Source organism: Primulina eburnea, chromosome 6 (assembly GCF_022965805.1).
Source record: "Primulina eburnea isolate SZY01 chromosome 6, ASM2296580v1, whole genome shotgun sequence".
Classification (NCBI taxonomy): domain Eukaryota; kingdom Viridiplantae; phylum Streptophyta; class Magnoliopsida; order Lamiales; family Gesneriaceae; genus Primulina; species Primulina eburnea.
The window spans coordinates 25439434-25466630 of NC_133106.1; the positions used below are offsets into that span (position 1 = coordinate 25439434).

General features: G+C 36.7%; 2 protein-coding genes across 2 annotated transcripts; one reads left to right on the forward strand and one right to left on the reverse strand.

Moving 5' to 3' along the window:
• Positions 1-2302: 2302 nt before the first annotated feature.
• LOC140833393 (uncharacterized) lies at positions 2303-5421 on the reverse strand. Its single transcript, XM_073197743.1, has 2 exons — positions 3832-5421; positions 2303-3749 (listed from the first exon to the last, which is right to left on the reverse strand). The coding sequence occupies exons 1-2, from the start codon at positions 4361-4363 to the stop codon at positions 3334-3336; spliced, it is 948 nt and encodes a 315-aa protein (XP_073053844.1). The 5' UTR covers positions 4364-5421; the 3' UTR covers positions 2303-3333.
• A 1690-nt stretch (positions 5422-7111) lies between these two features.
• LOC140833951 (trafficking protein particle complex II-specific subunit 130 homolog) lies at positions 7112-26822 on the forward strand. The gene is made up of 21 exons (XM_073198494.1): positions 7112-7360; positions 7940-8169; positions 8309-8490; positions 8837-9020; positions 9448-9538; positions 10080-10240; positions 10797-10886; positions 10980-11141; positions 11398-11459; positions 11711-11801; positions 13590-13753; positions 15266-15464; positions 22786-23331; positions 23428-23640; positions 23812-24196; positions 24293-24389; positions 24480-24564; positions 24817-25006; positions 25611-25909; positions 26259-26349; positions 26452-26822. The coding sequence occupies exons 1-21, from the start codon at positions 7297-7299 to the stop codon at positions 26625-26627; spliced, it is 3762 nt and encodes a 1253-aa protein (XP_073054595.1). The 5' UTR covers positions 7112-7296; the 3' UTR covers positions 26628-26822.
• The last annotated feature ends 375 nt before the right edge of the window (positions 26823-27197 follow it).

The window sequence follows — 27197 nt, forward strand, 5'->3', positions numbered from 1 at the left end:
CAGATTTTGTGATTCGTACATACTGCAACACACACAATTAGTGACTTGACTGGAATGCGTAAAAGGCATCGACAAGCCAGCTCATCTATCGTTTGTGATATGTTGGTAGAGAACTTTCGAGGACAACAGAAAACACCTCAACCAAAATCTATTATGACAATGATGCTGAATAAGGGGGTTGACATTACCTATTACAAAGCTTTGAAAGGCAAACAACTTGCTCATGATATCTTCATAGGTGATCCTGAAAGAAGTTTTGGTCTTAGTTTTGGTCTTCTACCTTCATATTTGAAAATGGTCGATAGAATGAATCCTGGTAGTATAATAGATTAGTAGTAGATGAGCATAATAGATTCAAGTACTTGTTTTTAGTATATGGTGAATGTGCAAGAGGATATAGATGCATGAGAAAAGTCGTATTTCTATTGATGGCACATGGTTGAAAGGAAAGTACGATGGTACTTTACTTGTGGCCTCAGCACAAGATGGAGATTTTCATCAATATCCTTTGGCTTGGGCTATTGTTGATGTAGAATCAATTGCTTCGTGGAGTTGGTTTTTGACGAAGCTCTTGGAAGTAGTGGTTGATGAGGAAGAGTTGGTGATTATCTAAGACAGACATCCGGGCATCATTGCTGCAGTTGCCAACGTTTACAAAAATGCACATCATGGTCATTGTAAATGGCACTTGTCACAAAATATGAAAATTCGTCGCAAAAATAAGGGTTGTGACGAAATTTTTATGCGGTTAGCAAAAATTTACAAGCAAATCGACTTTGACTTGGAGTACGAAAAGTTTAAGAAAATATATCCCGATGCTGCAAAGTTTTTGAGTGAAAGTGATTCATGGGATCGATGGACTCGAGCATATAGCCCAAGATCTCGGTATAATATTATGACAACTAATGATGTTGAATCAATAAATGCAAGATTGCGTGAAGAAAGAAAACTTCCAATCATTGCACTAATAAATTCTTTGCAGACTTTGACTATATCTTGGTTTTCAAGGTATCGAAATGCATCCATCGCATCAACAACAAATTTCACTCCAACTGTTGAGTCGATTATATGTGAAAGGTTTAATATTGGTCGGGGATATCAAGTTTATGAGCTGAGCTGTCTTGAGTTCGATGTTCGAAGTGATACAAATAATGACATTGTGGAGATGTACTTGTAGAGAATTTGATATTGACAAGATTCCATGTTCTCATGCAATTGCTGCGAGTCACTTTTGTGATGTTAATTTTTATTCCTTGTGCTCAGCGTATTAATCTGTTATGATATGGTCTTTAGCCTATTCTGAGCCAATTTATCATATTCTGAATCTGAACGAGTGGCCACTTGATGATATGTTAGTACTGCCACCTGTGATCAAGAGAAGATATGGAAATAAAAAACAAAATAGATTTCCATCTGTAGGAGAATTTGGTAGAAGATAGGATTGAATGATATGTAATTTGTTTGAATTTAAAGACATTAGATTTGATTTTATTAATATGTAATGCGTTTGTGCCGAATTTTTAATTTTTCTCACGGAGTGGTCAGTGGGTCGAGTGGACAAGATTGTAATGTGTGCGGTAGATTTTTTGGGTCGCGTCGGGTGGTAAATTGTTTCAATTTTGGATCGTGTGGGTCGAGTGATAATTTTAGGGGTTTTGTTTAGGGTTTGGGTCAAGATAGGTCGAGTAGGAGGAGATTTTGAGTTTTGATGATTTTATAATATTTAATTCTTTTATTTATGATTAGAATGTAAATATATATAAAAATATTTATTTGTGTAAACATTTTAATATGAATTATATATTATAATTTAAATATGTTAGTTAAAAAATTCATAGCAAGTAGAAGAATGTATCTCTAATTCTAACAATGTGGGTTGAATTTATACTCGAGTAAAATTCTTAACAAATTTTATAATTCAATTAAAATTCTTAACATATTTTTAATGATAATAGAACTAAAAAAATTCATTACATATTCACTGTATAGAAGCATATATGGGTATGCTTTTCGAACATAAAGCGCGACCCACGTGACCCACCCAATTTGGGTCGCGTGGGTCGAGTGTAATCTCGACCCAAAATTGGGTCGAGTCATTGTTGTATAAAAAAAATTATAAGTGAACAGTACCCGCGCACCTGTACGCGGATTTGTGTGCGTGCCTGCCAGTAGCAGGCGCGCACCTGCGCGCAAATCGGCGCGCATGTGCGCGCGCCTGCCGAGAGCTCTCGGCAGGCGCTACGGAGAGCCGCCGAGATCGCTCGACAGTGCGAGCGCCTTGCACGTGTCCCTTCACGTTTTTTCGTGTCTCTTCGGATTTATCTGGTATTTTCATCTTTGGATTTATCTGGTATTTTTTATGTATTTTTTAATTTCCTTGGCATTGTTTGATAATTTCGCCTCCCTTCGGATTTTTATGGTATTTTTTTGTATTTTTTCATTTCCTTGCTATTGTTTTGCCGATTTCATTTTGCATACACATTATATCAGTTGCCACAAACCTTTAATGTAATGTTTAAAATGAATACCTACACGACCCAATGAATCGAATCAATTTTCATCGTTTAAAATATATTGACTACATGGATCACATACAGTAACTAAAATCAATATAATTTATCACATAAATGTTTTAATCCAACGACCATAATTTATCTCAAATACAACAACAACAATAATGCCTAAATTCTTCAATCTTCTCGTCGTTAAGTTGATAGGAATTTTCCTTAAACATGGTATAAGCTGCTGCCGCTAAACAGTATACTCCACATTCACCGTTGCAATGAAAAAACAAACATTAAATATACATTGATATACATTAAACAATTATGAAATAATAATTTTTAAAATAAAAAATTTTAACCTGGTCTTTTGAGTAGGAAAATTTTTGGTCTCTCTATACTCCATCTTTATGAAGCTTCAACACCCAACATATGTGGAAGCATAAGGGACAAAGGGTTAATAAGTTTAAGCAATTTCTTGCCCGACCTATCTACGCTGCGGTCATAATCCATGATTGTGATATTCTTACGGCTAGGCAAAACCTTTAACAAAACCCAATGCCCGGGAAGATGAAAGGGTATCAAAATTATTGTGGCTTTGTTCCATGGAATAGCCGGCCACTCACCAATTTCTGCTCTCACATAGGGCATCAAACATTCTATATTATTATATCCGCCCTCATTGAAAGCACTCGAAACCAACTGATGAAAATCAACGTCCATCAATGACACCTCTTGTGACATTAAATGTGAGTACGTCCTTTGTAGTTGGAGCAACCCTCGACAACATTCTTGAATATACAGAAAGTGTTAAAGTGAAATATGTTAATTACTAACTCAACGTAAAAAACAAAAAACAAAATAAGAAAAAACTTACTGTCTCGGTCAGCCAAGAAGCAGGTGTCCCCAATACACGAAACCAAGAGCTATCGTAGGACGAACACAACCCATGTATCCTCGTATTTTCCCTACAACAATTAATCTCAGCACTTACTCGTGGACACGATTTATTGGCGAACATTTTAACTCTTTTCTCAAAAGTCAAAGACATCATATCACTCATAACAAGATGATGTAGTTCCTCGTCTGTTATAGGTTCCTCCTCCACTGTGAACAATCTTAACTTATGGCCTGAAGTTTTTTCAAAAGCTCGAGTCAAAGACGGATCGCTCACAAGTCGAATATTTGGATCCACCTCATCTGCTCTCATAAATAGAATATCTTCAAATCTATGCCTTGATGTCTCGCCTTGATATGAGAGAATAATACATACAATTTGTCATTTTCCATACTCAAAATTAAAAATCATATAAATATTGATAAAACTTACCAACATTGACATTCATCGAAGGTAATCTCCCAATTATATCCTTCAAACTCGATATATCGACATGCATATTTTTCAATTGATTTTTGATATCGGCTTGGTTCTTTAATAACGTCTCAAATTTATCCTCCAAACTTGTGAAACGAAGTTCATACATATCTGCAAGAGATTTATGATCTCTATGCATAGGTGTATGTCTCATGTGAGTCAATGGAGGAGACGGTTGATTCATCTGTGAAGGACTACGAGATGGCCGAGAAGATTTTCTGACTTTATCTCGAGATGATCTGGAGTATGTATATGTGAATGACTTGAGAAACGGTCGATCCTCAGTCTCAGTCTGTACACCCACGTCATCCTTTGGGGCACACAATGGATCTTGAGTGCAAACTACTTTGATACCTTGGCAAATTAACTCCGTAATGCGATTGATTATCACATTATTAGAATCAACAAAATAGCCAGTCATATAATGTACAGACATCAACTCCTCCGTGGTGGAATGAGCATCCCCAAGATATCCTATATTAATCATTAACAATAAACACGAAATTAGTTAACGGTTAACAAAAAATATATCAGATTATACGAAAAATAAATAAAATGAATTTTTTGTATTTACCTTGTTATATACATTTTTAAATGCTTTGTTCACATCATCCATGGAAGGGAAATGATTTTTACTCCATTTTCTAGTCACCCAATGACACATCCGAGGTATCGGTACATTGGGACCTTCTCGATGTCTGGCGAACACTTCAGCAATTGCTGGAAAATATTCATAAGCCAAAATCTAGTACATACAAATAAACACATTATTAGTATGATATAAAATAACAAGGATATTTCATTTAATGAACAATATTTAGTTAACTGTAAAGGATGAATAAATCCACTTATTTGGAAGCTACCGAACCCGCTGAAATCTGGATCATTCCCACGGCGTGCTACCAAATTTTCATAGCTTCTGAACTTAGTTTCAAGATCTTTTCTAAGTCCATAAATTACTTCTTCAAAAGCTATTCTACCCCAAGGATATCTTATAAAACTATCAAAGTTATTTACTAATCTAATCCATTCTAAATCTACGATATCATTTTTGATTTTTCTTTGTCAGCATAATACACCTACCACGAACAAAAGACAGGCCAATTTCAGCTTCTCAATGTCTATTTTCTTCTCCTAAATCATCCTAATCTTCATCAATTATATCTATCTAATCGGCCAAACGTATCCTATAACTTCCACCAAAATGTCTCTCCCTAAATTCATCTTCTTGAGGTATGATATGATAAAGTTTGAATAATTTAGCCCAGTTAACAAACAATACTCTAACAATGAAAATCGTAAATGCCGTTTACGATATATCATCCAAAATTCATCACTTTCACTATCATAACTTTGCCTACTAATCAAAAACCATAACAATTGATTGGAATTGTTATAATCCTTAGCACATAAAATTAAATTTCCAAATTGAGTATTCTGCACCAAATATTCTATCTCTTTCTCATTTAAAAATGATACGATATTTTTACAGATTTCAACGTATCTTGATCCTAAAGTTAATTTTCATTCAAAGAATTGATTCCTTCCGAGTTTAGCAGGGAAGTAAACCTATAAAAAAAACAAACAAAAAGATTATTATTTGTAAAAATTTAAAACAAAACAAAGGTAATTAGTTAGTTTTGTTATTTTAAATTGGGTCGTGATAGGGTCGAGTGGGTCGTGAAAACTTCACGGCTCACGCGACCCACACGACCCAGGGTCGTGTGGGTCGTGAAGCACAAGTCACAACCCCTGGGCTTCACGACCCCTCACGACCCCTTCACGACCCAGGGGTCGTGAAGTCATGGGTCTTGCTCTTCACCCTCGTCTTTTCACATTGAATATTTCATATCTCAAAGAAAATTTCTTACCAATACGTTATTTTCTCGTTGGATTTGTTGCAAAAGAATACCTTGTAGACTCATGGTTAATTGTTAGCCAAAAATCAGAACAATGTACGCAGGATGTAAGGTTGGGAAGATGGAAGGTTGAGAAGAAGAGGATTTTTTGTGAAGATAAAAGGAATGAAATGAGAATAGGGTTGAGTCGGGAAATATAGAAAAAGTGAGTCGAGTAAGTTTTTTTTATTTAATTAAATTATAAATTTTATTATATATAAAATTAAAATAAAAACTGAAATAAAAATTTAAATACACTAATTAGTTTTTAAACAAAAAATAAAAAAAATAAATTATATTCGCTCCCTTTTTCTTAATAAACACTCCCATCACTCTCGTTTTCCTCATTTTCCCTATAGATGTTGTTAAGGGTGATCACGGTGCGGTTTTGCGGTTTTTTTAAAAAAATTCAAACCGAATTATTATATGCGGTCAGTTAGTATTTTGAAAAATAATCGCGGTTTTACATGAAGAATTAGTATTACGGTTTTTAACGGTTTTTAGCGGTTGCGGTCGGTTTACGGTTTTTTTAATGAAAAATATTAGAACATATATTTTAATTTATTTGAAAACAACAATAATATAGTGTTTTCAAATATAAATTATAGTTCAAAGCATATAAAGATAAAACAGATAAAACAATAATCAAGATTTACAACTAAGTTAATAATTTAACAACAAAACATACTCACAACAAAAATGATATTTATACTATTTGATCATTTTTCTAGTTTCAAACTTCCAACTAAATATTGTAGCAAAAGAAATAAATACTCTAATAAACTATTAATACGAAGAATAATTAAGAAGAAGATAAGCTTTATTTGTAAAAATAATAATTTTGAAGAGAGTTGAAATTTAATGAATGAAAACTTCTTAATTTGAATATAGTGTTCACAAATTATTATAATTCTAGGACAAATATTATGGCAAGTGGTTTAGGCGATGCGATTTGGTGTGGTTTTTGGCAAAAAAAATAACCGAACCACGTATGCGGTGCGGTTTACGATTACTATTTTAATCGCGGTTTTTTTAAAATATTATGAAAAACAGTGCGGTGCAATTCTGTTCGGGCGGTTCGGGCGGTTAATAAAAAAATTTGATCACCCCTAGATGTTGTCGTATGTGTTGTGCGACTCTAAATTTGTGTTAGCAAAAACTTGTGTGAGACGATATCACGGGTCGTATTTGTGAGACAGATCTCTTATTTGGTCATCAATGAAAAAATATTACTTTTTATACTAAGAGTATTATTTTTTATTGTGAATATGAGTAAGGTCAGATTAAGATCCATATGATATAATAGATTAAGAGTCTCACATGACTCACTCATTTGTGTTTTAGGACTTGGAGTAAATCATTCCCCAATAGTAATCGCTGTCGTAAGAAGACAGCGAATTTTAAAAACCAGCAAGATCAGTAGTTCCCAGAGAAACAACACCCACTCCAACTGCTTCATTCTGCTGTTGCCTACGGATCATAGTCGCAATCGATGGACTGAAGGTCGCCGCAGATCGGTTTGATGGCGGCTTTCTTACCTCAGTTTCAGAGTATCAAGACATCCTTTGATCACGTTGTTCTTGCCGGTAACATTTCACGATTTTTTTTTTGTAGTTCGCCTTGCGACTGTGCGACCCTAATAATTGTTCCGGCTTTCAATTTGGCAGTTCTTAGTTTCTGTGAATTAGGATTTACGTTATTGAGTGATTGAATTCTCTTTCCTTTGTAATGCTCTGAACTATGCACTGATAACTTGGAAGTTTGAGTAAGCATTTGTCCTAATGATGCAAATTTTATCTTTTTAGTATTTATTTTGTCCAAGTCGTAGGTTTAGGTTTTCCAGTTGCAGCATGACTGCTATTAGGTTGTGGAAATTTGGAATTAAAAATTACATGGTTTGATTTAGTGGTAACAAGATAGTTAAGAATCAACTAAGTTTCAGTTTCGCATTGGACGATTGGATAAATGCTCGTCAAGATCCTGGCGTGGAGGTGTTTGTCTAATTGGTTCAAAGGAACAATTTTTTTGTACCAGAGTTGGCTGATATTTCTGATAGATTTTAAGTCAGCGCATTCACCTTAAGTTATTGAAAAGCTTACAAGTAAAGGAAGAAATTTTTGCATTACTGTGTCATGGCTCACAAGCATCACACAATTTTGCCATAGTTGAGGATGTCAGTGACCTGTGGCCTGTCATCAAGAATGGATTTGAAGAACGGCTGCCATTCAAAAGTGTTTTCCTGAACAATAAAACCCGCAATCCTGTAAAGGTCGATGAATTACCAGCAGAATTCATATTGACAACAGATGCACGACTTCGTAGTCGGTTTCCACAAGAGCAATCGTTGTTTTGGTTTCGGGAGCCATATGCTACTGTAGTTCTTGTTACCTGCGAGGTAGTTCTTTACAATTTCTGTTACTTCCTTTGAGTGGGTAAATATGTTTACCCCGTTCTTGGCATAGGTCTATGTCGCAATAATTTCTTCTTACTCTCTTTCCGGTCATTATTTTTTACATCTGTTTGCTATTGTCTAGGATCTCGACGAGTTTAAGAACATTCTTAAACCACGCCTAAAACTGATAGTTCAAAATGATGAACGAGAATGGTTTATTGTTTTTGTGTCTAAAGCACCGGCTCACAATGATCAGGCCACCAAGATGGCCAAAAAAGTTTATGCCAAACTTGAAGTTGATTTTAGTTCGAAGAAGAGGGAAAGGTAATAGTTCTACTATGCCATTGTGAAATTCCAGTTATTTTGTGTTCTATAGTTGAGTAAATTGTTTACATCAGTTAATTTGACATTTGACTGTTTGTGGGATTGTAAGACCATTTGATTTACATTTTTTTTTCTATCGAAATATTAGATCATCTCTATCATGGTTCTTCTTCTCTTTCAATATTCTCAAATTTGTATTATGATTGCTCACATTTAAATCCCATTCTTGTATTACACTGGTATTTTGTTAGAAAAAGTGGACCTTAGGTAAAATGCAAATAATATAATAGATTACTAGGATGTATAACAAGCTATGTTAAGAGCTTCTTTCAAATGCTTCACTCAGGTGCTGCAAAATAGATATGCATGGGCCCGATGCAAATTTCTGGGATGACTTGGAGGCCAAAATCATTGAGTGCATCAGAAACACACTTGATAGACGCATTCATTTTTATGAAGAGGAAATCCGAAAGCTCAGTGAAATACGATTCATGCCAGTTTGGAACTTCTGCAACTTCTTTATCCTGAAGGTAAAATTGGTATCTATTTTCACTGGTAGAAGAAGGGAGTGATTCAAGCGTACTGCTTATCCAGAGTTGTTCACATAATAAAAGAAACTGAGGGCGTCTGTTAGTCTTTCGATCTTCTGCTGCAATGTAATGAAGATATAAGTTATAGCATCACAAATTTAGAAAGCTTCAGTGCTCACTTATTAGTCCCTTAAATAGAGTGAAACATTTAACTGTATCAGTGTCAAATGGATCATTGGATCAATTACTGCCTTTTCTGTCCCCCCTTGGTCAAATGATCGAGAAGAAATTGGATAATCTTGTCCATAACAAATAAAAACAAAGAAATTTTAATACAGTATTTTGCTGTCTAGCTGTCATCGTTTTCTAATAACCGTCATCAGAACCATTTTAAGATTTCTCATGAGTATTCCATCTCTGTTGACAGGAAAGTCTGGCTTTTATGTTTGAAATTGCTCATCTACATGAAGATGCATTGCGTGAATACGACGAGCTTGAACTTTGCTATTTAGAAACAGGTGTTCGGCACTTATTATCTTATTTTACTCTGCTTTTTGGAAAGATATTGTTTTTATGAGTCATCTTAGTTGAATAGCCGGTATTTGTCGTCATTTATGTGTTACTTTGGCTCTTATTCATTTACTTATGAACACCCTCGACAAATTTCCATTTGTCATGTATACGATGGTATCGTCCTTGTACTGTTTGATTGTTTACGAAAGATATGGCAATTCACAAATTAAGGTATTAATATTGACGGTCCTGGAACTTGAAAGATATAGAAAAAGTGGTCGACCTTGAACTATCCATGCACTTTTTTAGTTATACTTCTTTTTTTCCCCCAATTTCTGTTCTAAATCTTTCCTTATTTTGACTTTACAGTTCACTTTATTAAACAGAACATTATACTTATTTGATTGTTCTAGTAAAATGAACTTGAATCCTTTCTATATTTTCCACATAATATTGTCTTTTTCTGTCATCATTAGTTCAGGTTGCAGTTTATGTAGTTGCGTGGATGTATGACCTGAATTTGTTTTGTACAACTGTGCATTATAGTTAATATGGTTGGGAGACAAAGGGATTTTGGAGGAATGGAGTCAGCAGATGATCAAGCTATTCTTCTTGACCCAGGGAAAAAAGCATTAACTCAGATTGTTCAAGATGACTCATTTAGGGAGTTTGAATTCCGACAATACCTCTTTGCTTGTCAAGCAAAGGTATGAAAGACTGAGGAGTTGTTTTTATTTAGGTTTTGTTGTTGCTTGTTTAATTTATTTGGTCAGTCTATGTACAACCTTTTGTTTTCCAAAATTTGTTCAATTCTACATATTTGATTTTTAACTGTAAAAAACTGCACACATTCTGAATATTAGCTTGCAGTCATTATTTGTACTAGTGTACCGGGCACCGGCGCACATTTTGCGTGCTTATGCAATCATTTTTATCATTAATTTGATTTATATTCAAATATGGCTAATATCATAATTGTAGAAAGTAATGAAAGGCCATACTATAATTTTAATTGATTATATTTATATGGAGTTATACCATAATTGTAAAACTTACGAGAACTAAATTGCAATTTGAATTGATTAAATTAAAAAAAAAATAGATCATGACACTAAAACTTTGTTTCTATTATGCTTTGAATTAATAATAGTAATAGATAATAGATTTGTCTTTGTGGATTTATATTCATTGCCTAGACTTAAATAAATTGTCTTTCTTTGCAATGTTCTGAGAATGTTCTGCTGTTACCTCACTTTACTGCAGTTACTTTTCAAATTAAGTCGTCCATTTGAGGTTGCATCAAGGGGTTATTCATTCATAATTAGCTTCTCCAAGTCACTGGGAGTGTATGAGGTAGTTTCCATTTACCTCTGCTTGGTATTTTCCTTTATTCTCATCATAGGTGTTCTGAAGTGGAAGTTTTCCTATATACCGGGGTTGTTTCAGAGTACGTTTCCTTTTTGTATGCGTGAAGTATGGGTAATTACTGCTTGCTTGGCGGTGATCGATGCAACTACTGCTCATTATAAAGATGGATTAGCAACACCTGATGTGGAAAAGGAGTTTTACCGTGTTCAAGGGGAACTGTATACTTTATGCCGGAGTAAGGTAATATTTTCATGGTTAAGGATTGTGCCTAGAAAATTTAATTGTATGGCACTTCACACTTGCAACTTTTTGGCCCATATTTCCCCATTGAGTATTATAGTTTTGATGAGAGATAGGTCTTGATGTATAGATTTTGGACAATTTTAATCTTGGATTTGTTATGCACTACAAATGAAAATGAAGGCAAAATTTATTTTATAATTTCTCGTTACAAGATCAATGAAACATCGTGCTGAAGTGTGTTATGCTGTGGCAGTTTATGAGGCTGGCGTACTTAATTGGCTATGGAGCAGATATAGAAAGAAGTCCGGTCAATAGGTACTTTTCCAATTTTGTGATTATATAATTTCAATGGTTCTATCTCCCACTCCTTAAAAGAAACTATATGTAACTGTATCATCTTGGCAATTGGCATATAATGGTGAATTGGATTGTCTTATAAATGGAATAGTAATTGGCAGTGTACATGAAATGGAAAATAGTTGTGTCGGAGAAATAAAAGCAAACTGTTTGACCGTCATTAAGTATTCTGACATGTGCTTATTATCACGTCTTTATCTTATGAGCAGTGCTTCACTTAGCACGCTACCGTGGCCAAAGCCAGCAGTTTGGCCTTCACTTCCATCCACTGCTTCATCTGAGGTGCTTGCAAAAGAAAAGGTGAGTTTCAGTGAACGGAAAGTGAGGAAATTGTAGTGGGGAACATGGTAAACTGCTGTCTTTAATTTTCATTTAGATAGCTCAGTACAAGCATATCAAATAAGTCACCTATTTTCCTTTACCATTTACTACTGAACATGAAAAAATTGCTTAATATTTTTTAATAAAATACATATTCTTACATTTTATGGACTTTATGATCATCTTCAGATGCCTCCACTCTGTAGCTTGGAATTTGAAACTTTCATTTGGAAATTGATTTATATTAAATGCAGTTATTAGTTTACAGTTATTATTGTGATTCCTAGTGGGTAAAAATTTCATGAACAGTGATGTTTTAGATGACATCTGACGTTGTTGCAGTCTTGTAGACTGTCAATGCCTTTGGTTGTAGTTTACATGAATGTATGTCTTTTGTGAAAGAAGTGTTTCTTTCCCTTTTAACCAACAGACTACTTGAAGGTCTGGCTAGAATTTAGATATTTGGAAATGTCAGCCACCCATGGAGCCCAAGTTTTATCCTGATGATAGCCTGAAAGCTTGTTTACATTTAATGTCATTGTGATATATGGATTAAAGGAGATTGTTGAAAAATTGATAGTCGTGCTACTACTTTCAAAGAACTGTTGGCTCTAAAACAGTTATGTTTGTGAGTTTTGAGATGAGGATTTCTGAACTGATTGCTGCAACAAATTTGCAGGATTTTGTTCAATATTTAAACTACCAACTTAGTAATGGTGACAACCTTACAACTGGATCTCTCATAGAGATCATAAGGACCTTACAACAAATTTGGAGGTAGAGTGGCATAAACACATAGGAAGAGAAATTTATTATCGAATTTGGAAAATAAGACCTAATTACTGCATTTTACATTTTCACTTCTTTGCATGATTTGCTTAGAACATACTCTTATGAAGTTTGGAAGGAGCTTGATCTATCAGCCATTGAAGTACCTAAACAACTTTTAATAGATTGAATCATGATTGATACTCAAGCATTTTTATTTTTAACTATGTATGTTTTATATTCAAAACTATATATATTCTTTAATTTTCCAATGTGATCGATGCCCACTTCTATGAACACAAGCTTACATTTTACATTTCTGCTGCATTTTACATTTTCATTTCTTTGCGTGATTTGCTCAGAACATTCTTATGAAGTTTGGAAGGAGCTTGATCTATCAGCCACTGAAGTACCTAAACAACTTTTAATAGAATCATGATTGATATTCAAGCATTTATATTTTTAACTCTGGATGTTTTATATTCGAAACTTTTTATTCTTTAATTTTCCAATGTGATCAACACTAACTTCTATGATTTTATGTCGCCAAATGTGAAGTTTTAGACGTGCTAATTTGTTTTCATTTCTGTCCTCTTGCTTTCTTGAAAGATCACCTGGTTTTAAATTTCTTTTAGATTGAGCTAATTGATCTTCTGAAGAGGATGTGCTACTATTATTACATATTTATTGAATGAGTTGTGCCAGCATATATTCTGAATGAGGTGCATCCCACTATTTGTTCTGTTTTGGAAATACGGGCTGCCTATGAAAGCACCTTGTATTTCATTCTTAGGCTTGTTTCATTATAGTGAAGCCTTTCTTCCTTTGCCACTATTTTTTTCTTACTATTGGTTTTTGTTACTGTGTAAATCTCCATTTTTTCCTGGTTTAGCCATCCAATTGCCGTAACTGCAACAAAACATCTAAGTAGTTGTTTATGCTAAAGTTATAGTGTTTTGGTGCCTTCCACTTTTGAATCTTTCTACTTTGTTTGTATAGATGATACTCCAAGAAACTTCACGGCCTAAACATTTTGGCATTCAGAGGAGGCCACTGCCTCTCGAGCCATCTCTTCTTTTGCGTGAGGCAAATCGTCGTAGGGCTTCTCTCTCAGCTGGAAATATGTTTGAGTTGTTTGATGGTCGTCCAAATGCTGTCGAGGGGTAACTAAACTCAAAGATTGGATCATCATAGTTTTATTTGCTTAACTATATTTCTCACTTACATGGTTAAAAGAGGAAAGAGAAAGGTTATTTCAATGCAATAATTTTAACTTCTCTGGTTAAAACTGTATACCATCCTTTTGTGTATTGGCGAAGCCAAATTACAATCCAGATTTGTATCAAAGGAAATGGCTCATAATTTCTTGTGTTTCTTTCCTGTAAGAATACATTTTACTACCTCAACTGTTAAAGTTAATGCTCTACCCCTTAAATTATCATTGAAGCATCGACTCCGTCAATTAATTGATTATTCCTTTGAAGGGTCCGAAGCATTAATCATCTATTAAAGTTGCTTCTATAGGCTCCTTGACATTTATGTCTCCCAAACTAATGTAGCTGTTTCTGTTTTATGTTCATCTCATCAAATACCATAGCACCACCTATGATTGTATGCTTTATAATTGGAACGTACAAAGGAAAAATGATGAATGAAATGTTTGAAAAATGGATTCCAACTTTTATTTAGTCTGGATCTTATGCAGATAATGCGTTTCTTCTCTAGGTAAATTTCTCGAATATATCCTCATTGAAGCTCTATATTTATATGTTAAATGATAGAGATGGGACTTTAGAACCCCTCTGAGCACTCTGGAAAATCTCAAGTATAAATTCCAAAAGACAACTAAGGAACGTCTCTGCATGTTTGTTTTTAACTGGTTGTCGTCAGCACGTAAGAGCCGTGACAAGTGATATTGGCCTTGATGGCATCCACTGGGAACACAAACAAGTTTGGGATTAATAATGATGGTGCCTCTGTTCTGAGGTCGGCATTGGCGTTGGCGTTTGAGAATGGCAATGGCTGTTGAATTTGGCACTACCAACCTCCTTTGCGCCTTAGGAATAGTGGTGGCTTGGAAATATCGAAACCGGTGACAGCATGAGTTAACATGGGTATTTTATAGGATGTGACTTGATATTCTAGAATCGCATTCTTCAATTCAACTTATAATTTCTTATAACCTTTTCTTAACCAGTACTTGTTCAGGTTCAATGGAAAGAGTCCAATAAGAATAATTAATTGCCTAGAAGAGATCAATTGTCATTACTTAATATGTGCAAAAGCGAAATGCCGCTAATTGTGCTTATTGCCTAGAACTTTGTTCATTTCTAAATGTTTGAATCTCTATATTAACTTCAACTCGTTTTGGGATTTATTTGATATTCGGTCTTTCCGTTGTTCATCTCGGAAAATTCATTCATTCTAGAAGTAAGTTGCCATTGAGAAAAGATTTCCATTCCAATGATGACATAAAGGGACAGTTAAAATGGAATTTGAAATGTGGATGATTTGTTTTATGTGTACAAATTACCTTGGGAGATTATCTACTCTCTCTGTTTTTTCTTTTTTTCTTTTTTGGTTTTTGTTTCATTCCACGGGTTGGATCTATGGGAAGTTTATACTTTGGGTTGTGAGTTTTTTCAGTCCATTTTTAATTTCTGTTTCATTGGCAGTTCAGGACTAATATCCCCGTCGCCAAAAGTGAATGCAATATCCATGTCGCGGACCCTTTCTTCACCTGGCAATTTTGAGGGTTCAATTGACCGACCTATGAGGCTTGCTGAAATATATGTTGCTGCTGAACATGCCTTACGGAATACAATTTCTGAGGCCGAACTGTGGAAATCATTTTCTTCTGTAACTGAATTTGAGGTAGTGACTTGAAGGATTCACTATTCTGTCCAAGTTGTGGATCAAGTCTCTTCCGACATTCTTTCTGGTTTTCCTTCTAAAAAATCACATGCATATACTTTTACATGCTCAGAGAGATTTGAATTTAATTGACTTAAGTTCAAGATATTCTTCTCCAATCTTAAGTTCCGATACATGTATATAATTGGAAACTGTGATTTCGCAAGGAAATGAAGTTTGTTCCTTTATTTAATCTTTTTAGAGCTTCTGTGGGGACCCGGACGCTAATCAAGTTCTTAATCATCATTGGGACTAATTAATCAATTATAAACAGGGTCAAAAAAATTTTTTTTTTTTTAATATACAAAGCGGAAACGTAATGTAATTCAATTCAAATTACATATTAACATGAACATACAATTCTTGTGTTATCTACACAATTAAACTAGGTTCAACTATAAATCAAAGCTGAATCCTAAGTTGCTGCAAAGCCCGGATCTCCACGCTATCTATCTTCTCTCATCCTCTTCTTGACCCTGATCCAGCCCCACCTGTTGTCATGCACACATACAAAACAAGACAACAGCCGGATAACTCCGGTGAGAATAACTCCCAGTATAAACAATGTAAACATGCAATCATATAAAAACATATATAAAAGCATATAATTAACATTCATAACATGTATCAAATCAGAAACATAAATCAATAACAAATAATGAATCACACTCAGACTCAAACAACGCGTCGTCTCAGATTCGACTCAACTCTAACCTAGGGATCCCGATATAGTGTCTGGGCGAATCAGCCACAGAATTGACGACTCAGTCAAGATTTAAGCGAATCAGCCAATAGCTAGGCGAAACAGCCGATAGCTAGACGAATCAGTCAATAGATAGACGAATCAGTCAATAAATAGACGAATCAGTCAATAGATAAGCGAATCAGCCAATAGCTAGGCGAAACAGCCGATAGCTAGACGAATCAGTCAATAACCGGACGACTCAGTCAGTGACTAGGCGAATCAGCCAATGACTCAACAACTCAGTAATCAATACATGCAATGACTATAAATCAATAGACAACAACATCAATCTTATCAATTACAAATCTCAATGTAATAATCTAAGTATGTGATTTAGGGAGACTCGAGTCAAACCTTACTCGAGTTGTGCAATCCCAACACAACATTAATTTATACCTTTCTTTCTGCTATTCTGACTCTGTCGAAGTCTCGAACCCCAAGCCTGTCAATACTCAGTCTGACAATAACGATATCGAGGGTACAATATCAATACACCATCCAAACAATACTGGATATAATCAGAATTAAATCAAATTCTGTTTCAACAACACAACGTCATAATTTCAATATATCCAGCCCTACCATATTAGTCAGATATCAATCCCAACATCTCCTAATCAGTAACAACTCAATTCTGATATCAAATCAACTCCGAAATTCATAACAATTTCATATGGTATCTGTTTCTCACTCCGGTTTTGATTATACGATGTCTAACATGCCAAGAACATCATATATGAATCATATCAGATTCTGACAATACCACAATTTCAAATCATATCAAAACGTAGCAAAACTTACGTCCAGTTGTAGCCTATTTCGATAGGTACTCAATACCGAAGTCGGATTCAAAATCGGACGGGCGGATTTCTCAGAAAAGGCGTAAGGATTTTCTTTCCTTTTTCTGAAACCTTTTTCGATTCCCTTCGTTTCCTTCTTATGAATTCTGAAAGAATTCATGATATATATATATATATATATATATATATCTCGCACATGCAATAAGACAAATGGCACATCCTTCACGCGACACGCATCGCGCTCGGGCGGTAAGAAATTCCCGCCCGGGCGCTCGCTCGGCGCTCGGGCGGTAAAAATCTGCCGCCCGGGCGCGAAGCGCTCTGCCTCCCCGCATTACCCGATGGCGCTCGGGCGGTCAAAAACTACCGCCCGGGCGCCAAGCTTTCTGCACGGAACCATCTTGGTTTAACATTGGCGCTCGAGCGGTCAAGAACCACCGCTCGGGCGCCAGACATTCTGCCCGAAAATCACATAACTCATATGTGTTAACCAATCTGTCTCGGAGTGGTCCAACTATGCTCACATCCGTTCATCGTCGATAAATCATCTCAGATTACGTTAATCATCTCAGATTACGTTAATCAAATTCTTGGGCATTACATTTCTCCCCCCCTAAGATACGATTTCGTCCTCGAAATCACAGGCAATCAATCGTATCAATAAGAAGGTATATCACAAAACTGAATAGAAAACTCACATCAGTTAAATAACTCGGGGAATCTTTGTCTCATGTCTGACTCTATTTCCCAAGTATCTTCTTCTATGCTTTGACGACTTCACTGAATCCTCATATGAAGCATCAATAAAGATAGTTCTCATCTCAATAAAGAGGAAATCCCCATTTCTTTCCGTACAAGGTTTTGAAAGAAGCTATTTCAATATTCGTATGATAGCTATTGTTGTACGAAAACTCACAAAATGGCAGTATATCTTGCCACCTAGCGCTAAAATCAAGCACTACTGTTCTCAGCATCCTCCAATATCTGGAGCATCTGCTCAGACTATCCATCGGTCTATGGATGATATGCGGTACTAAGATGTACCTTCGTACTTAGAGCCTACTGCAAACTCTACCCAAAGTGCAATATAGACCGAGGATTATGGTCTAAAACAATCGGCTTTGGCACTCTAGGCAGTGTGATTACCTGTCTGACATAAATCTCAGTCATCTGGTCATGTCTGTACGTCATCTCGTACAGAATAAAACATGCGGATTTGGTCAATCTGTCAGTCACAACCCAAATCACATCACGACTCCGGGAGGATCTCAGTAATTTCATTACAAATCTATGGAAATGTGATCTCATTTCCTTTCAGGAATAGACAAACTCTGTACTAATCCTCCTGTTTTCTTTCTCTCAGCTTCCACCTATTGACAATTCAGACATTTGGTTACAAATTCAGCTATATCAGCTTTCATTTGTTTCCACCAACACTGTCTTCGATCTGATTCAAACCCGAATTCAGAATAACAACAATATTCAGTCAAATTCAAGACATCACTAATCAGTACTGATCCGATAAACTCATACAATCGCAAATATCTGACACTGATATCTACTACAGCCAACTAATTATAGTTTATTTCTGCTAACATCAACAGAAACATCATCCTTGGATATAACACATCCTGAATGCCATCTGTCTCAATCAGGATTCGCCATTTCAGCTGTTTTTTTTTATATCCAATCAAGGCTAAAATCAATCTCCCTGCCTGAAATAAAATCTGAAATCTTATCGGGGGAAAAAAAAAACATCAATAACTTTCATATCATTGGTAAATCAGCCAATGATAGACTCAACTTCAGTAAATCAACTGAATACATAAGGATTATCTCTGCTCCTTTCGGTAATACTCGAGTCATAGCTAGTACGAATTATCAAAGGAATCCTCAATCTAGAATCCTTATCGTACAATACTCATCTCTTGGCCATTTCAGGTCCCATTCTCACCATCTTCTGGAATCAATCTAGGTAGCTCTGTACTTGGTCCGCATATCAATATCCGTAATGCAGTCCCAAAATTAGACAACCCCAGTACAATACCAGCTATCACAAGCTCTAACTCAGTCTCATTCTCATTCTATTGTAGTATACATCGTCTTACAGCATTCACTGCTATAAAAACTCTCCCCAACGGAGCAAGGCATACACTACAGTAAATAAAACTCAACGGGCAAAGCATATCTCAATGCAATTCATTCAAACTAATATAGGTGAAGCACCCGCATCTATCAGTACAAAAGCAGGATAACTATATCAAGAATCGTTACCTGCAACATCACTCATCTGGTGCTTCCTCAGCCTGCTCCTCGGTCAAAGCAAATAATCTGGCCTGCTGTCTAGGAGGCTGGCCGACTATCTGGCTTCCTCCTGGCCTCTGCTGTGACTGAGATGGTGCTGGCTGAAATGAAGGAACAGCAGCTGATTGTCTACTCCACTGTGCTACTGATCCAGATGATTCGGTTCCCTGAAATCTTTGAGAACCTTTCTGTGGACACACTCTGGAAAAATGTCCCTGTTGTTTGCAGAAGTGGCAGCTACCCAGTACTCCTTGGCACTGTTCAGTGGAATGTCTCCCTCCACAATTTCCGCAATAAGCCCCGGTATAACTCTGTTGGGGACCACTGGAACTAGAAGAACTGTCGCCAGACTTCTTAAACTGCTTTCCTCTAGCCTTCAGAAAATCTTTCTTTCCACCACTACTATCACTCTCGAATCTGGGAGGTAGTTGCGGTGGTCTCCACTCTTGAGAAACAAATGCAGCTCCTCTCTGTCTTATCAGGCCTGCTTCAGCGCCCTTTGCTCTATTCATAGCATCAGCAAAGTTATTCGGTCGCCCTGTGTTCACCAATGTAAAAATGTCGGGATTCAAGCCATTGATGAACTGATCAGCAACGGCTTCGTCATTTTCAGACACATGTGGAGCAAACTTTAACAAGGTAGAGAACTTGGTCACGTATTCTTCAATGTTCAGCTGACCCTGTCTCAAATTGGCAAACTCCGCCCCCTTGTCTTTTCTGTACGATATTGGGAAAAATCTCTGATAAAACTCAGTTTTAAATACATCCCAAGTAATAATCGTACCTCGTTGCTCCAAGGCCCTCTTCATCGTACTCCACCAGCTCTTTGCAACATCATGCAACTGGTTCCCAATCAACTTAATTCGGCGCTCATCGCTATACTCCAGCAATTCAAACAGCTTTTCGATATCATTCAGCCAACTCTCACACTCAACTGATGTCTCAATACCTTTCAGAGTCGGTGGTTTGAATGATTGAAACCTTTTCAGTAAGGTTTCCATTGGAGTCGGTGTTACATCCATCGGAGGATTCGATGTACTACCCTGTTCTGGAATTCGTCTAGGAGGCATATCTGAAACCCAAAAGGATTAGTGACCCAATCCAACACATCTGTTTCAATTCAATCTCCCTCCCGATCATCTTACTGCTGATCGAGAATCCATTCAGATTCGTGCCCAATAATACATATTACAAAATCAAATCAGATAAGTCGAGTAACATGTATTATATAAAGCAGTACAACATGCTAGCAATCACAAGCAAGGAAAGAAAACCTCAATCTACCCCGCTCACTAGCCTCTTCTATCTCAATCTCAAGAATCTACAGTTCTAGTGCCTACGGCTCTGATACCACCTGTTGTGGGGACCCGGACGCTAATCAAGTTCTTAATCATCATTGAGACTAATTAATCAATTATAAACAGGGTCAAAAAAAATTTTTTTTTTTTAATATACAAAGCGGAAACGTAATGTAATTCAATTCAAATTACATATTAACATGAACATACAATTCTTGTGTTATCTACACAATTAAACTAGGTTCAACTATAAATCAAAGCTGAATCCTAAGTTGCTGCAAAGCCCGGATCTCCACGCTATCTATCTTCTCTCATCCTCTTCTTGACCCTGATCCAGCCCCACCTGTTGTCATGCACACATACAAAACAAGACAACAGCCGGATAACTCCGGTGAGAATAACTCCCAGTATAAACAATGTAAACATGCAATCATATAAAAACATATATAAAAGCATATAATTAACATTCATAACATGTATCAAATCAGAAACATAAATCAATAACAAATAATGAATCACACTCAGACTCAAACAACGCGTCGTCTCAGACTCGACTCAACTCTAACCTAGGGATCCCGATATAGTGTCTGGGCGAATCAGCCACAGAATTGACGACTCAGTCAAGATTTAAGCGAATCAGCCAATAGCTAGGCGAAACAGCCGATAGCTAGACGAATCAGTCAATAGATAGACGAATCAGTCAATAAATAGACGAATCAGTCAATAGATAAGCGAATCAGCCAATAGCTAGGCGAAACAGCCGATAGCTAGACGAATCAGTCAATAACCGGACGACTCAGTCAGTGACTAGGCGAATCAGCCAATGACTCAACAACTCAGTAATCAATACATGCAATGACTATAAATCAATAGACAACAACATCAATCTTATCAATTACAAATCTCAATGTAATAATCTAAGTATGTGATTTAGGGAGACTCGAGTCAAACCTTACTCGAGTTGTGCAATCCCAACACAACATTAATTTATACCTTTCTTTCTGCTATTCTGACTCTCTCGAAGTCTCGAACCCCAAGCCTGTCAATACTCAGTCTGACAATAACGATATCGAGGGTACAATATCAATACACCATCCAAACAATACTGGATATAATCAGAATTAAATCAAATTCTGTTTCAACAACACAACGTCATAATTTCAATATATCCAGCCCTACCATATTAGTCAAATATCAATCCCAACATCTCCTAATCAATAACAACTCAATTCTGATATCAAATCAACTCCGAAATTCATAACAATTTCATATGGTATCTGTTTCTCACTCCGGTTTTGATTATACGATGTCTAACATGCCAAGAACATCATATATGAATCATATCAGATTCTGACAATACCACAATTTCAAATCATATCAAAACGTAGCAAAACTTACGTCCAGTTGTAGCCTACTTCGATAGGTACTCAATACCGAAGTCGGATTCAAAATCGGACGGGCGGATTTCTCAGAAAAGGCGTAAGGATTTTCTTTCCTTTTTCTGAAACCTTTTTCGATTCCCTTCGTTTCCTTCTTATGAATTCTGAAAGAATTCATGATATATATATATATATCTCGCACATGCAATAAGACAAATGGCACATCCTTCACGCGACACGCATCGCGCTCGGGCGGTAAGAAATTCCCGCCCGGGCGCTCGCTCGGCGCTCGGGCGGTAAAAATCTGCCGCCCGGGCGCGAAGCGCTCTGCCTCCCCGCATTACCCGATGGCGCTCGGGCGGTCAAAAACTACCGCCCGGGCGCCAAGCTTTCTGCCCGGAACCATCTTGGTTTAACATTGGCGCTCGAGCGGTCAAGAACCACCGCTCGGGCGCCAGACACTCTGCCCGAAAATCACATAACTCATATGTGTTAACCAATCTGTCTCGGAGTGGTCCAACTATGCTCACATCCGTTCATCGTCGATAAATCATCTCAGATTACGTTAATCATCTCAGATTACGTTAATCAAATTCTTGGGCATTACAGCTTCTTATCTTTTGTCTCATATTTGCCTAAAAAGAAATTACATTATGCGGCCACTTTTGTATCACAGAGTTTATTGTTGGCTGTGTTGACTCACATTTCATTTCTTTGGTCTGATCTTTTCTGCGATCTGGGCTTCTTGCGTTTCAGCAAAAATATCTGGATCTGTCAAAAGGTGCGGCAAATAATTACCATAATTCGTGGTGGAAGAGACATGGGGTTGTCCTTGATGGTGAAATTGCTGCTGTCTACCATAAGCGCTCAAATTATGATATTGCAGCAAATCTGTATGAGAAAGTTTGTGCACTTTATGCGGGTGAAGGATGGGAGAACTTATTGGCCGAAGTCCTCCCAAATTTAGCAGAGTGTCAGAAGATACTGAATGATCAAGCTGGCTATTTATCTTCTTGTGTGAGATTGTTGTCCTTGGATAAAGGATTATTTTCAATAAAAGAGCGACAAGCATTTCAATCTGAAGTTGTCTGTCTTGCTCATAGTGAAATGGAGCATCCTGTGCCCCTAGACGTATCATCCCTAGTAACATTTTCTGGCAATCCCGGACCTGCTCTGGAGCTTTGTGATGGGGACCCTGGCACTCTCTCTGTAACTCTGTGGAGTGGATTTCCAGATGATATAACTCTTGAATCATTTAGTCTTACGCTGACAGCTACACATAACACTGATGAAGGAGCCAAGGTACTTGTTCTGTGCGACAATCCAACTTCGTTGATGTCATGTAATGATATTGCATCTTTTGCATTTCATCACATTTTATTTCTCTTGAATGTGTAGGCAATAAAGAGCTCTGATGCTATCGTCCTAAAGCCTGGGAAGAATACAATTACCCTCCCAGTGCCCCCCCAAAAACCCGGTTCCTATGTATTGGGGGCTCTCACAGGACATATCGGTCAATTAAGTTTCAGATCTCATAGTTTTTCAAGAATTGGCCCTGTGGACACAGATGATTTTATGAGTTACGAGAAACCAACGAGACCAATCTTGAAGGTATCACATTGTGCATGGAAATTGAAATAATATTTTTTGCTGAAATGGAATGTTATCAGTGCACGCATGAATGGAATTCCAATCCTTTCATTACTTAGCCATTTTTATTACTTGTATATACCTTTTCTGCTTTTCTACCTAAGAGATTCATCACTTAATGCTATTGTCTAGGTGGCAAAACCAAGGCCTCTGGTTGATCTTGCTGCTGCTATTTCATCTGCTTTGCTGATGAATGAATTGCAGTGGGTTGGAATAATTGTTACACCAATTAACTACTCCCTGAAGGGTGCTGTACTGCACATAGACACCGGTCCTGGCTTGAGGATTGAGGAGGCTCACGGCTTTGAGATCGAGAAGCACAGAGAAGAAGTGTCACAGAATAGAGCCAACTTGACTGATCCAGAGGATTGCCTTTCTCGTACTGGAGCTGAAGTCAATAAATTGGCTCTCGAAGATGGCAAAATCAAGTTTCCCAATTGGGCAAGCAACATTACTTCGGTTTTATGGATTCCACTGCGGGCCGTTAGTGATGGGATAGCTAGGGGAGCAACTGCTGGTTAGTCATTTGCATAAACTTGTGTTATTCCATCTCTAAATTAAAAGATCCTTCCACGGTTAAGATTTGCTATTATTTTCATTCATATCTTGACAGGGATGATTGTACCCCAAGGACAGAGTGTGGTGGATGGTTTGAGGATGATAGCTCTAAAACTTGAGTTTGGAGTTTCTCATAACCAGACGTTTGAAAAGTACCATTTTCTTTTGCCTTCCGATTTCATTTTCTTCTATGTTTTTCCAAAGAGTGGAGTAAAATCTAAAGCAATTGCGATCAATCACAGGACAATTGCTGTGCATTTTACAAATCCTTTTGACGTGAGTACACGTGTTACAGACAAATGCGATGATGGTACTCTGCTTTTGCAGGTATTTATTGCACAATTTTCTTAACCAGTCACATTCTTAAATTTGTAGACTAATGAACTTGTACGACATCCTTGTTATTTTAGTACACCAAATGGAGTTTTGGGTGGCATTTACTTTTATTTTTGTGCACAACCATGTGAATTTAACCTCCAAAACCGTGGGGAAGCCTAGTTGTTTATCGATTTGTATGAATAAGGGTTGTGAAAAACTGTATCTTCCATGTTTTGTCTCCAACCTTTTACTTTTGTTCAGGTCATACTGCAGTCCCAAGTGAAAGCTTCGCTTACCATCCATGATGCTTGGCTGGACCTTCAAGATTGCTTTGATCATACTGGCAAAGGTGATGGAAGACCTGTCTCCAGGTTCTTTCCATTGACTGTTTCTCCAAAATCCAAAGCTGGAATGTTGTTTAGCATCTACTTGGTGGACACTTCAAGCTATGGTAAAACCAAAATTGGTTCCTTTCACTATTATTTTTCTGCCCCTTTGATTCAACTCTCAGATTTAACTGAAGTACTGGAGATTATTGTACATCTGCAGTCAACAAGACGATAAGATCCATCCTTCTTAGTTGTTCACACATTGCGCGATATTCATATTGTTATTTACAAGACCTTTTGGGGATAAGTATTCAAAATTTCAAATAAATTATTACAATATTGTGAAGTATAAAAATGTTATAATTAGTTGGAGCAGACAGGAATATCACAGATTGAATGGTTACTATACCTGCTACGAATCGACCATTTATCCTAACCTTACAAAGCTTCGTAACCACTCAACCCTTGCACCTGGAACCCTTTGGGCTATATGGAAGACTCTTTATTTTAAAAATTAATTAATTCAATCAGAACCTTTCATTGCTTCCACAGTGGCACTTTGGAAAATATTCTTGACCAACCTAAAAATTGCGTGATGATTTGTCACGATTAGATATACTTTCCTTGAACTATACCAAAGTTTGTATAAGATTTCAAAGCAAGCTTTTTTACATGGTCTTCTGCTGCTTTGTTTTGTTATTATCTGTACACATCTTCCTCATACAGATAATACAAAGGAGTTGCGTCCAGATAGTCTATTAAATATCAGATACAAAATATGTGGATCCAGAAAGCTTGGAGCTCATACCCCTGTGGCTGATGGACTTCCAGAATCTGGTAATGATGATGAACTATTTTTCACCTTTAGGAGCGCCATTACTTTACAGAGACCAGTGCTGGACCCTTGCCTTGCTGTTGGTTTCCTTCCTCTCCCTTCAAGTGCTCTCCGAGTTGGACAGCTTGTGACGATTGAATGGAGGGTTGAACGGTTAAAGAATATGGAGAATGGTGCTGCTGACAACTTGGTGAGTCTTTTAAGATTTTGTTTTTCTTAAATATTAAAAGCTAAAACATCATTCTTTCGTTGCAATTCTACCTAGGCTACCATTTGATGTTTTCCATGAATGAGTTGATTTATTTCACCACGTGGATGACATACTGTATCAAGGAGTCTGGTTTGTAGTGATTTGTTATCTATGATCATGTTGTTAGTTGCTCATTTTATATATAGTTGCTTGACATGACAAAGTTTAGCCATTATAACTTACAGAAGAAAACTGTCCGATATTCAAATAAAACGATATTGGACTTGTACGTACTAAATTGCAGTAGGCACATAATCCATTGGAACGTCTTATTTTTTTTCCGTGACAGGACGAGGTGTTATACGAAGTCAATGTTAATTCTGAGAATTGGATGATTGCTGGAAGAAAAAGAGGATACGTTTCACTCTCCACAAAACAAGGCATCTCTATATCCTTGTTGTTTTTCTCCTCCCCCCCCTCCCCCCTTTTGTTCTCTCTCTTAGCAATGGGCCATCTTTGGTAAATTTCATCTTCTTCTTCAGGTTCCAGAATCGTGGTCTCAATATTGTTCTTGCCCTTGGTGGCTGGATATGTTCGTCCCCCGCAATTTGGCTTGCCAAACGTCAAAGAAGCAAGTATAAGCTGCAATCCACCTGGACCGCACTTGGTTTGTGTTTTACCTCCTGCACTTAGCTCCTCGTTCTGTATACCTTCTTGATCGCCTTTCTTTAGTACCATGTGTTGTAGAGTATTACAAAGTGTGTCAATCTCATTTATTAATCCAATTTTTGGGTATTCGCTTTCTAAAACTCAATTTTACCGATGAGGATTCTTTGCAATGTAGCGATTCTAGAATTATCGATTTGTTGTATTCAATTTTGTCCAAGTGAAACACAAATGATTGCTTTTCTTCTGTTTCGATTGTTCCTCGACGTTCCAAATTTTTTATGCTTGTGTTATATCTGCAGTTTCCTTTGTTCCTTCCGTAAAGGATTTTTTTAATTAACTTTAAGAAAGCTCGGACATATTTAACGAGTGTTCGGAAGAGCTTGTACTTTTTTTGAAGGGATTCATTTAAAGATTATAAAAAAGTGTGTTAGAAGCAATTGTAGGAAGAGCTTGAAAATAAAAGTTCAAAGCTAATGTAAACTATAATCGAGTATTTGGAGAAAAATTGTTTTCAAATTTTTTGAGTGACAACATATCTCTTTTTAACGTATATAACATTTATCTTTTCAATGATCTAAATTTAGGTACGAACATCAACAATATATTTATAAAATTATTA